This window comes from Heteronotia binoei, chromosome 5 (genome assembly GCF_032191835.1).
Source record: "Heteronotia binoei isolate CCM8104 ecotype False Entrance Well chromosome 5, APGP_CSIRO_Hbin_v1, whole genome shotgun sequence".
Taxonomy (NCBI): domain Eukaryota; kingdom Metazoa; phylum Chordata; class Lepidosauria; order Squamata; family Gekkonidae; genus Heteronotia; species Heteronotia binoei.
The window spans coordinates 59,918,705-59,932,027 of record NC_083227.1 but is presented as its reverse complement, the minus strand read 5'-3'; the positions used below and the strand labels follow the sequence as shown (position 1 = coordinate 59,932,027).

The 13,323-nt window shown below is 48.9% G+C and overlaps 1 protein-coding gene across 1 annotated transcript; it reads right to left on the bottom strand.

Moving 5' to 3' along the window:
* Positions 1 to 247: 247 nt before the first annotated feature.
* On the bottom strand, positions 248 to 2,347 carry GPR27 (G protein-coupled receptor 27). Its single transcript, XM_060239547.1, has one exon. The coding sequence runs from the start codon at positions 2,285 to 2,287 to the stop codon at positions 1,139 to 1,141; it is 1,149 nt and encodes a 382-aa protein (XP_060095530.1). The 5' UTR covers positions 2,288 to 2,347; the 3' UTR covers positions 248 to 1,138.
* Between the last annotated feature and the right edge of the window lie 10,976 nt (positions 2,348 to 13,323).

The following is a 13,323-nucleotide window of genomic DNA, read 5'->3' as shown; positions in this document are numbered from 1 at the left end:
GGACTTACTCCCAGCTAAGCATGCACAGGTTGCTGAAGTCGTACACAATAGGATTTATGTATGATTAACTGTACAATCCTAAACAGAATTGCAGCTTTCTAAACCCAGTGAAACCAATGGGCCCAGAAATGCAACCATTTAGGACTACACTATATTTTTGGATTGCCAGCATCTAAGAATTAGCAACACTTCAGATGGTCTACAACAGACTATAACCAACAGCAGTCAGCAAACCATTACCTAGCCATTCCAGGTATGAAAATTGGAGAGCATTTTATTAAAACAGTCAAAATGTACAAGTACTATCCAGTTTGTAGATAAGATCCTATTAAGTCAGCAAAATATGAAATCCAGTGTAATTTAGAAACCTGATAATGACATATTTAAAGGTGATACTACATAATTGTTTTGCTTTTAAAACTGACAAAATTTTGTTCTCCAAACAGTTCAGAGATTATCAAAGAAAAAGTGCAACAAGAAAATGTCAAATTACATCTACATCAGAGCAAGTGACCCTAACCCTTTTTAAGTCCACAGAAAATAACCTAATATCTTGAGTACAGTTAGGGTGTGGGTTAGGTGGATTGCATCTCATGTTTCCTTGTCAAGCAAAGTTAGACAGTCACTGCTTAAAATACCAAAATGAATTTAACCCAAGTCCTCCCCCAATCACAAACAGATTTAACACAGTTTTCTCCTTCTTGGTTTCCGTTTAAAAACTAATGCTGTAATACAATATTGAGGTCATCAAAAATAATACTTTTGTATAAAATTGTAGTCTGGCCTTTATCAAATCTTACATGAATAAAATTGTTTAACTTTTATCAAAACCAGTAGGGTTTTTAAAAAAAAACAAAACAAAACCAACAACACAAAATTATGGCCTTTTAATCCATACCAGAATAACTTTCAGTAACTGTTAGAAGCAGCCAAGAAATGTGGAGTCCTGTGTTATAAGCCCCCCTCCCCCTGTTCCCCAAATCCACATGTACATAAATAAATATCCTCTTAAAACCCAGCAATGAGGGTACCCTACAACAGTCAGTGTCTTCTTTAGATATCAATCTTTCAAGTGCATATACCAAAAGAAAAACAAAGAAATTTATCTTTTTTTCTTGAAAAAAAGAAATGAATAAAACTACATCCCAAAATTCTTCAGATCACACAGAATGGTGCCTTGGGTGTTCTGTATGCTTTGGCAGCAGACAAAATGAGCTCTGAAACAGACTCTGAGCTCTTTGTTGAAAATGAAGCACAGAATGGGGTTGACCCCTGCTTGAGCAAAGGTCATCCATACAGAGGTGGTCAGATAGACTTGGGGGATGGCGCTTGCCTTGATGAAGACACGCAGGTAACATGCCACAATGTAAGGGGACCAGAGCAGCAGAAACAGAAGAGTGATCATGTAGAACATCTTACAGATCCTCTTCTCCGTTTTGAACTCCTCCAGGACCAGCAGCCTCTTGATCTGGCTATGGGTGGTGTTCTGTCTGATGCCCACCAAGGTAGGAGGGGTAGGACCCCGGCCAAAGCCAGCCGTCCAGTTTGCAGCTGCTTGACCAGTGGCCCCAGGCCCATGGAAAGTCCAGTTCTGGCTGATGGCTGGCACCAACTGAGCAGGTTTCATTTTGCGATGGCTGTGGATGAAAAACAGGAGCTTGACATAGACCAGGTGGGTGGCAGCAATGACAGTGGCAAGCATGAGCATGAACCCCAGGGTATCATTGGCCTTGACATAGCGGTGCTCAAAGATGCATTGTTCTTCCTCCCGGATGAACTTGTAGGTGCCCACGTCAAAGACAGGAGGAAAGGCCATGGCCATGGAGAGAGTCCACACCATACACACCACAGCCAGGCAGGTCCAGCCTGTCATGCGCTTGGCATAGAAGCGGTGGTGCGCAATGGCCATGTAGCGGGTCACACCCACGCAAAAGAGCAGAAAGGCAGCGTGGAAGCAGAAGAGCACGGCCAGGAAAGCCAGCACCTTGCAGCTGAGCGGGCCGTGAGGCCAGGAGCCTGCCCCACTGTGCACAGAGAGCATGACGAAGGGGAAGCAAGCCAAGGAGCGCAAGCCGTCTGCCAGACAGAGGTCCAGGAGCAAGTAGTAGGGGGCCCGGTGGAGGTGGCGATCCTTCAGAATGAGCCAAGCAAACAACACGTTGCCCGCCAGGCTGACACAGAGGATGAGGCCCAAGGTGGCCAGCTTGAGGCCAGAGGCGCTGAGGAGGCCTCCCGGGTTAGGCTGGTGTGGGCTGCTGCTGCTTCCCAGCTCGCTGGCGTTCGCCATCTAGCGAGGCTGACGACGGTCCGCTTCCTCCCCGACACACATGCACAGGGAAGGGGGCGGGCGGGAGAGAGACTGCCGGGCTTCTCCTTCAGCAGTCACCGCCGCCGCCACCTCCTGCCTGGCTCCTCCACATGGTGCTCTCGCCTAGGAAACAGCCTGGCGGTGGCCGCGGCGCCCCCGTCGCCTCCCCGGGAGCACCCAGCCGAGCCCGGCTTCATCGCCACGCGCCGGAGAACGGGGAAGCCCTCCTCTCCCTCCGCCTTCCTCCTCTCGCTTCCCCTCGCCTTCGAGCTGCTCGCCGGGAAGCCGGAGGAGCGGCTGCCGCCCTTCCAGCCAAGCAGTGGCCGGCTCAGGCGCGGGCGGTGCGTCTCGCAGCAGGCGCCCCCATTCCGGCATGCTGCGCCCAGCTTCTCCGCCGCCGTCGTCCTCCTCCTCCACCTCGACAACACGGATGCCGCTCCCCAGGCTCCGGCTGGCTTCTTCAGCAGGGTGCGGCCGTCCAACTTTAAAAGGCTCCCCAGCGCCCCGCTGCAGGGGGCAGGCGAGAGGAGAGGCTCCCCGGCAGCCCCCTGCCCTGCTCAGGGACTTGCGGCTCCTGCTCGGCCAGCATCGTGCCTTTTGTTGCCCGGCAGCCGCGGCCGCCTCCTCCCTCCTTCCTCTCTTCCTATTGTCTGTTACCTTCTGCTCGCGCTACAGCACGGTTTTCGCAGGGAATGCCGGGCTTCCCTCCGCCCCCGCCAGCGTCTCCGCCTTCTCGCCGCGGCCCCAAAGAGAGGCAGCAGCAGAGCGCGCCCCGATGGCTCGTGCGGGCAGGACGGGGAGCAAACGCCTTTGGATGAGTATTATTGGCTCGCGCCTGCACTTCCGGCAGCGAGGCTTCTCTGGAGAGAAGTTTGAGGGGCGGCAGGCTGAGCCTGCGCAAAGGGACGACGCGGGGGGTGAGCCGCCAGCCGCTCTCTCGGCTTCCACCGAAGGAGGGCTGAATAGGTGTTGGGGCTTGGGCTCTGCCAGGCGTCAGGGCCAATCTGCAAAAACCAGGGAGGCGAAAGAGAACAGAAGCTCGCTCATCACTTCAGTCCAGCCCTTCCTCTGCCTCTTGCCCAAAGGCATGGAGTGACCCCATCAGTCGGCGCCAGCCACCTAACAAGATGCAGACCCCCTACAGCCCGGCCGAGAGGGGCTCTGAGGGCTAAGCGCGTTGCTCTAGGGGACACAGTCAAGCTACACAAGGGGGAATAACTTCAAGAAAGCCAGCAGCACCTTAAACACTGACAGCGTTTATGGCAGGGTGTGTGTTTCCTTGAGTCGCTGCCCACTTCTTTAGAGCAGCTACTCACAAAAGCTCATATCCTGCCACAAGTTTTGTCTTTACGGTGCTACTGGACTCTTGCTCTTTGCTGGAGATAGTCTAACGCAGCTGCCCATCTTGATCTGTCTTCAATTAGTCTGCTGACAATTAACATCAGGGGTCAGTCCTGGAGCATGCTAAGGACTTCATTTCTGAATGGCTCCTTATCTCCCAGGTCACTGCATTGTTTGTGTATTATGTAGCTTTTATTTATATCCCACCCTTCTCCCCAGTGGGGATGCAAAATGACTTACATATTTCTTCTCTTCTTCATTTAATCCTCACAGCAACCCTGTCAGGTAGGTTAGGCTGAGTGTGTGGGCAACTGGCCCAAGGTTATCTAGCAAACTTCTGTGGCAGAGTGGGGATTTGAATCTGGGTTTTCCAGGTCTTAGTCATAGAGTCACAGAATCATAGAGTTGGAAAGGACCTCCAGGGTCATCTAGTCCAACCTCCTGCACACTGCAGGAACTTCACAAATATTTCCCCTACACACATACATCCCCAGTGCCCCTGCTGCACCCAGAAGATAGTAGACCTCCAGGACCACTTGCCAAACTGGCCTGGAGAAAAATTGCTGACTGACCCCAGAGTGGCAATCAGCATTTCCCTGAGCGTATAAGAAAGGACCACAAAAACTAAGCACTGATGCAATCTTTCCTGCCCTCCTCAAAATATGACTAATTCACAGAATCAAGCATTGCTGTCAGATGACCATCTAGGTTCTGCTTAAAAACCTCCACAAAAAAGAGCCCACCACTTCCCAAGGAAGTGTGCTCCACTGAGGAACGGCTCTAACTGTCAGAAAGTTCTTCCTAATGCTTAGCTGGAAACTCTTAATAGTCCAACACTTTAACCCCTGCACCTTACTCAGGGCTGGCTCTCCCACTAGGCAAACTAGGTGGTTGCCTAGGGCACCAAAAGGCAGGAGACGGCAAATTGGGCTCTCGCCCCCTCCCCTCAGATGCCCCAGTCAAGCACTTAGCTTGCCTCCCTCCCCCCTCCCCGCTGCTGCTGCCGCCTGCCCACCCTGCGCTCTGCTTGCCTGCCTGCCTGCCTGCCGCTAGCGGCGGTGCTCCGCTTGCTCCCTTCCCCTCCCCCTGGGGCTTGTTGGCAAAAAGTAAGCTGGCGGGCAGCTCGTGCCTGCACATTTTGTCTCTTAACAAAATGCACAGGCGCAAGCTGCTCGCCAGCTAAGCTTACTTTTACCCGGCGAGCCCCAGGGGAAAGGGAAGGGAAAGAGCGGAGCACCACCACTTTTAGCAGCGGCGGGCAGGCAAGCTGAGTACCGGGGGGGGGGGGGCAGGCAGAACACCGCGCAGAGGGGGAGGGGGCACGGAGCCTAAGGGGGGGAGCCATGGGGGGCGCTTTGAGGGGGCACCAGGCAGCAAGTCTGCCTAGTTTAGTTTTTAGTTTAGTTTATTTGTAATTTGTATCCCGCCCTTCCCACCAGGTGGCTCAGGGCGGCTTATAGAATATAAAATCTAACATAAGAATATAAAATGTAAACATTTCACACAGTTTACATAGCTAAAAAATTAAACATTTCACACAGTTTACATAGTTAAAACATTAAAAACATACAGCAATCTTATAAAAACTACACTCAGTTTCAAGTTTCAAGTGCCGGTTAGTTGTAAGCCAGCCGGAAGAGGACTGTCTTACATGCCCTGCGGAATTGAGCGAGATCCCGCAGGGCCCTTACCTCTTCCGGCAGCTGGTTCCACCAGGAAGGGGCCATTACGGAGAAGACCCTATCCCTAGTAGATTTCAAACGGGCTTCCTTTGGCCCGGGGACAACAAGGAGATTTTGAGTTCCCGATCTCGGTACTCTCTGGGGAACATGTGAGGAGAGACGGTCCCTCAGGTAGTCAGGTCCTAGGCCATATAGGGCTTTAAAGGTAATTACCAGCACCTTGTACCGAACTCGATAAAGTATTGGCAGCCAGTGCAGAACCCGAAATCCCGGCTGAATGTGCTCCCGTCTTGGGAGCCCCAATAACAACCGGGCTGCGGCGTTCTGCACAAACTGCAATTTCCGGGTTCGGCACAGGGGCAGCCCCATGTAGAGGGCATTGCAGTAGTCCAACCTCGAGGTGACCGTTGCATGGATCACCGTTGCTAGATCGTCACACTCCAGGAAGGGAGCCAGCTGCCTTGCCCGCCTAAGATGGAAAAATGCGGACTTGGCAGTGGCTGCTATCTGAGCCTCCATCATTAAGGAAGGCTCCAGTAGTACCCCCAAGCTCTTGACCCTATGCGTCGCAATCAGCAGCACACTGTCAAAAACTGGCAGGGGGATTTCCCTTCCCGGACCCCGATGACCCAAGCAAAGAACCTCTGTCTTCGCTGGATTTAGCCTCAGCCCACTCAGCCTGAGCCACCCAGCCACGGCCTGTAATGCCCGGTCCAGATTTTCTGGGGCGCAGACCAGCTGGTCGTCCATAAGCAGATAGAGTTGGGTGTCATTGGCATACTGGTGACAACCCAGCCCATACCTTCGGGCAATTTGGGCGAGGGGACGCATATAGATGTTAAATAACATCGTGGAAAGAACCGCACCCTGAGGCACTCCGCAGTCAAGGGTGTGCCTCCGGGACAGCCCGTCCCCAATAGCGACCCTCTGTCCCCGACCTTCAAGGAAAGAGGAAAGCCATTGCAAGGCCAACCCCTGAATCCCTGTGTCGGCGAGGCAGCGGGCCAGTAGCCGATGGTCGACCGTATCGAATGCTGCCGATAGGTCCAACAGCATCAGCACCGCCGAGCCGCCCCGATCCAGATGCCGTTGCAGGTCATCTACCAGGGCAACCAACACCACCTCCATCCCATGGCCTGGGCGAAAGCCGGACTGAAGGGGATCGAGGACGGAAGCATCATCCAGGAAGGTCTGTAGCTGCATCGCCACTGCCCTCTCGATAAGTTTGCCCAAAAAGGGCAAATTTGAGACCGGCCGATAATGTGCCAATTGGGCCGGGTCTAGGGTTGTTTTTTTCAAGAGGGGACGGACCACCGCCTCTTTAAGCGGTGTTGGAAAGTGCCCTTCCGTCAGGGATCTATTTATGATATCCCGTACAGGATATCTAAGCTCCCTCTGGCAAGATTTAATAAGCCAGGAGGGGCATGGGTCCAGTTTACAGGTTGTTGGGTGTGCAGATAAGAGAATCCTGTCAACTTCCTCCAGGCTGAGAGGGCTGAAACCATCCAGAACACAATCCGAAGACAGGCACGGAGCCTCGGTTTCGCTAACTGTCTCTAATATGGCAGGGAGGTCGGGGCGGAGCGATGCGATCTTGTCCGCAAAAAAATTCGCAAAAGCCTCACAGCCAATCTCCAGTTCTTTAGAATTTGGTCTGCCTGAGGCAGCGTTGTTAGACTCCGAATTATATTAAATGCCCCAGGGTGTCGGGCCGGCCCTGACCATACTGGTTTTCCATGTGCTTGGATTGCCAACTTCACTGGGGAAAATTCCTGTATATTTGTGGATCATGTCTCAGAAGGATGGAGTTTAAGGGGCAGCGTTCAGTAGGGATGTGATACCATTTCCTACAGGGAAACTGATCTTTCATCTGCAGATCAGTTATAATTCTGTGAGAACTCCATGCCCCACTTGGCAGCCCTGCTGTAAACCCATGTGTGTGGACACAAGTACCAGCATCTTTTCAGCATGTTTAAATAGATACTCTCCTGCACGGTATGGCTGGTTTGAATTGCTGCCCATTCCTTGCTGTGGCTGTGGAGTGGGTACAGGCCTGTATTGAATACCAATAAGAAAGTGACCAAAGCAGTTCCATCTTCAGCTTCGAACCACCCAAGAGAGACAGTACTGTTAAGAAATGTAAATTACTCTCACCCCCATGGCTAAAATGCAGCAGGGACTGAATGGGCAATTTGATATATCAGGGAGGATTATCACTGAGAGGCAAAACACATGATCCCAGCTTCAGTCCCTTGTCTCTCCAGCCAACAGATCTGCAGTAGGAAATGTTGAGAAAGATCTTTTCCCATTGGACTAACTAATACTGAAATAGATGAACCATCTCCATATGGTTTCCTGGGAAGGCCAGACACAGGGATCCCATCCCTCTAGCAATTACTGTTTCATAGGACTGGATCCATGTTGAAGTTCGTAATAAAAGTACAAAACTATGCTCTTGTATTTTGTGGTTAATCACTATTGTAGCTCACTGGTGCAAAGAACATACCAAAAAGTGTGGTGTAGTGATTGGAATGTCATGTTGGGATCAGGGAGATCTGGGGTTTAAATTAAGCTCACTAAGTGACCTTGGGCCAGCCACTCTCTCCCAACTTTACCTCGGAAGGTTGTTTTGAGGATACTGAGACAGACATGTCTGTCACTCTAAACACTATTGAGGACAAGTGGAAGGCATAAAAGTGAGGTCAGTTATTCCCTAACTCCAGGTCCTTAAGTCAGACCCCACAATTCAGTGTTGTAAGCAAAAAAATCTAATTTACGAGCAAAAAGAGCTATAAGCATTAAGGTTGTGAGCGAGTCTGCATTTGACTATCACATAAGTTAGTTTTTAGAAGATTATTTCCATAACCTTGTAAAAATCTCAGAATTCTTTTAAACTATATTTACATTATATTTTAAGAATAGTTTAAATATTATAAGAGAAAACAAAATGAAGTAAAATTTCATTACAGAAAATGTTGTCTTCTATGGAGATAGACCAGGCCTCTGGAGAGCAAGCATACCTCCTCCTTTCCACTATATTGGTAGACCTGGCCTCTGGAGAACAGGTCTACCCTCCCTTTGAACTATATCAGTAGACTTGGCCTCTGGAGATCTACCCACTCATTTCCACTATTTGGTAGACCTGGTTTCCAGAGAACAGGTCTACCCATTCCAGTCAACTATATTGGTAGCTATAGCTTTGACCATCATCCTGCCCTGAGCCTTAGAAAACATACCAGCATTTTTTTTGGGGGGGTGGGGTGAGGGGCGTTACTCTTGCACTCTATTTTGTTCGTTTTTAGTGACATATGACAAATTTATTTATTTGATTTGTATTCCGCCCTCCCCACCAAAGCAGGCTCAGGTCAGGTATAACAGAGGGGAACAATCACCCTGCCTAACCTAACACAGGAAGTTGCTTAAATATGTTGTCAAAGGCTTTCACAGCCAGAATTCATTAGTTGTTGTAGATTTTCCAGGCCATGGTCTTTGCGTATTAGCACCTGACGTTTTGCCAGCAACTGTGACCGGCATCCTCAGAAGTATAACACCAAAAGATAGAATTCACAGAGAGAACTCTATCTTTCTGTGTTATACCCCTGAGGATGCCGGTCACAGCTGCTGGCGAAACGTCAGGTACTACTATGCCAAGACCATGGCCATACAGCCCAGAAAATCTACAACAACCAGTTGCTGGTTAACTTGCTCAAACTACTTGCTCAAATTACTTATCTATTCAAATATTTATATTACCACTTTTTCCTGTGACTCAAGGCAGCTTACAAACCATACTGAAAAGCATAATAGGGGTGTGCAAAAAACCCCCAAACCCTTGTTCCATTAGAGCCTATGGGGACTATAGCCTATTGCTCCATTATAGCCTATGGGACCATAGGGTATAATGGAGAATCAATCTGAGGGTATCTGGGGCTCAAGGGGGCTGTTTTTTGAGGTAGAGGCACCAAATTTTCAGCATATCATCTGGTACCTCTTCTCAAACCTCTCCACCCCACCCCCCAGTTTTTTTAAAAAAAAAATTGGACCAGGAGGTCCAATTTTATGGACCCCAGAAGGAGGTGCCTCATCCTCCATTGTTTCCAATGGAGGGGAAAATGCTTGTGACCCAGAAGCTAAAACCCCTGAGCAGCCAGCTAACATTTTGTACACCAGCACCTCCTAGTGCAACTTAGAGGGAACACTGATAGGAATCATAATTCTAGTCAGCTTTTTCACTTCTGTTCCATGGAAGACCCAAAATATCACTTCTATCTACAATTACCAGACAATATTCTTTAAAAGCAAGCTAACATTTTCACATGTGCTGCTTTTGCTTTTGTTCTCTCTCTCTGCAAGCTTAAACTAGCATTTTTAGGGTACATCCTCTTCCTTTTGTGTTCCTAGTGTGCCACAGGAGTCTTCATCTATCAGCACTCTCAGTATAGACACATGCCTGGATGCCACTGGCAATATCTTCTCTTCAGCGGCAACTGGATCGGGGCGGCGCTGCGGTACTGATGTTATTAGACCTGTCGGCGGCATTTGATACAGTCGACCATCAGTTGCTAAAGCGCCGCCTCGCCGACATTGGGGTTGGGGGGTTGGCCTTGCAATGGCTTTCCTCCTTCCTCTCAGGTCGGGGACAAAGGGTGGCTATTGGGGGTGAGCGATCCCAGAGACACACACTAAATTGTGGGGTGCCTCAGGGAGCAGTTCTCTCCCCAATGCTGTTTAACACTTATATGCGCCCCCTTGCCCAGATTGTCTGGAGGTTTGGGCTGGGTTGCCATCAATATGCAGATGACACCCAGCTCTATCTGCTAATGGACGACCAGCCCGGCTCCGCCCCAGGGAATCTGGATCGGGCTTTACAGGCTGTTGCGACGTGGCTCAGATTGAGTGGGCTGAACCCGAACCCAGCGAAGACAGAGGTCCTTAGTGTGGGTCGCGGCACCCCGGGAGGGGAAATAGCTCTCCCAACCTTCGACGGCGCACCATTGAAACCAGCGCACCAGGAAAGTGTTTGGGTGTTTTACTGGAGCCTTCATTATCAATGGAGGCCCAGATAGCAGCCACTGCCAAATCAGCATTCTTCCACCTGAAGCGGGCAAGGCAGTTGGCCCCCTTCCTGGAGCGTCGTGACCTCGCAACAGTGATCCATGCAACGGTCACCTCAAGATTGGACTACTGTAATGCCCTCTACTTGGGGCTACCTTTGTGCCGGACCCGGAAGTTGCAGCTGGTGCAGAACGCGTCGGCCAGGCTACTGTTGGGGCTCCCGAAAGGGGAGCAAATACGGCCGGGGCTACGCGGACTGCACTGGCTGCCAATTACATACCGAGTCCGGTACAAAGTGTTGGTCATTACCTTTAAAGCCCTATATGGCCGAGGACCAGCCTACCTAAGGGACCGTCTCTCCCATATGAACCCCAGAGGGCACTGAGGTCAGTCGGAAAAAATAAAATGACTATCCCTGGGCCAAGAGAGATCAGGCTCCAGAACACCAGAGCACGGGCCTTTTCAGCTGCGGCCCCTGCACTGTGGAATCAGCTTCCGGAGGAAGTGCGGGCCCTGCAGAACCTTGACCAGTTCCGCAGGGCTTGCAAGACCGTCCTTTTTAAACAAGCATACACCGACATCGACTGCTGAATTGCTGTGAATGAGGGACCCGCCATCTACATTACTATGGAACTACTTAAACTGGCAGAACCAGCGTCAGAATATTACTATCGCTGCCAGATAAAGATAAATTTAAATTAATTTAAATTATGTATTTTAAATATACTAACTGGTTTTTATATGTTTAATCTTTTAATTGTTAAATTTAAAGTTTTTATCCATTAATGTAAATGTATAGAATGCTGTTAGCCGCCCTGAGCCGCTTATGCGGGGAGGGCGGGATACAAAGAAAATCTATTATTATTATTATTATTATTATTATTATTATTATTATTATTATTATTATTATTATTATTATTATTATTATTATTATTATTATTATTATTATTATTATTATTATCCCAGTCAAAGGATTCTTAACATGATGGAGAAAGTCCCATAGATGAGTGTGACTTGTCCCAGTGTTCCAACATGTCAAAAGTAGCCACATGTAAGGAAGGCTCTGATGAGAATTCTGAAGCAGGAGGATTGCCTTTCTCTACCCACTTTTTATTACTGGTTATCTCTCTTTCAGTGGCTAAGTTGATCTTCTCTCCTTCTCGAGTGTGTGCAAGCAGAACTCTTAGCCCAAAATCCTTTCCCAGCAGCTCCCTTTCTATGCTGCAATAGTTTTAGAAAGAGAGGTTAAAAATTCTCTTTTGCTAATATGGAAAATTTACTCATCATACAATTCCAGATTTGTGCCATTTTGCAGGGATGGCCAGTGGTAGCTCTGCAGATGTTTTTTGCCTACAACTCCCATCAGCCCCAGCCATTGGCCATGCTGGCTGGGGCTGATGGAAGTGTAGGCAAAAAACAACTGGAGCGCTACCGTTGGCCACCCCTACTATTGGTTTGACCACTTGGCAAAAGGTGTCACTGGGCCATGGTACAAGGACCTCCTCTCCTTGTATGAACCCATGCAACATCTTTTGTGAACTCATGCAATATCCGTTGTGGTTTCTTGGGGGTTTCTTTGTGGCATGGACAGATGTGGCCTGTTCATGGACTTTTTCTATCACAGCCTGCCCCCACATGTAAAATAGCCTCCCTGACCATGTGTGAAAGCCACTGTGATGGCTTTCAGGAGAGCTTGTAAGGCCAGGTTTTTTAAAGGGCATATGGAGTTTTTTAGATGAGCATCAGTTAAGGATGCCAGGTCACTGCCTGGGAGCCTCAGGAGGTTTAGAGGTGGGGCAGGAGGTGGATGTGGCATTGTGCAATATGTCGATATCACATCACCCAACGTGATGTCACATCCAACCATATGCCCACTTCTGGCAGGCATTGTCCTGGCAGTTGGGCCTTCACCTGCCGTTGTATCTAGCCCAGCAGAAGAACAATGGTGGACAGAAATGACATTACACAATACCTAAATGTCCAATCCAGTACAAAACCATATATGATCATAAGAGTTTCCAAAGTATGTGCTGATCCAGGTTTTTGTCTGTGCTTTTGCTTTCCCAGGAATCTCACAATTCTTCGGTCATTCTGGATGGAAGGGCAGGTGCGATGGCCTATTGAGTGGGAGAATGCTCACCAGAAGAGGGCAAATTGCATGCCTGGTATCAGAATATAGTTCCAAGCAATGCTTCCTCTAAGCTGTAGAGTCTTGTGAGCAAAAATTCTACTTCATGAGCTACTGGCACTAAAGTTGTGAGCGAGCAATTTGGCTACTGCATAAATTAGATTGGTCTGGGGCCATCTTTCCTGAGCTAAGACAAAAATGTGGGAGCTGGAGGTTAAAAAACCGTGAGCTAGCTTACACTAACTCAGCTTAGAAGAAACACTGGTTGCAACACCTCTCCCCTTGCCTACTTTAAACCCCACTAGTAGAGAAATAAGAGAACAAGAAGCAGAGGAATTCATAATAGGCCTATCCATTTTAAGCAACCAGGCATGTTGATTGGGAAACTATTACAGGGGCAAAGAGTTACATTCCTCTTTCCCTAGTGCCATTGCCCTGATCCATATATAGCCCTATGTGGTACACTGGTTGAGCCAGTCAAGGATTCCCAGTATGACATGTTCTAAGAGTGAACTGTTTCACCACATTATGTTCTTAGAAGAGATTTCAGAGAAGGCTGTCTTAAATCCTTCGTGAACCATTAGTCAACTTTACTTGGTCTGAAGAGAGGATAAAACAATATAAACGGTTTCAAATAATCCCGATTACTCTATGCAAATACCAAAGGCATTAGAGATGTACATAATCACCTTCAAGACCTCATTCCTAGAGTTTCAACACTGAATTATGAGGCCAATTGGCCAAAGTCTCATCCATTTACTCAACTACAAAATGTGATATAACTCTGTTTAATTTGAAACCATGAAACC

Bases quoted from the DNA above. Each gene is read 5' to 3' on its own strand.
- GPR27 (XM_060239547.1), bottom strand. From the start codon at position 2,287: ATGGCGAACGCCAGCGAGCTGGGAAGCAGCAGCAGCCCACACCAGCCT.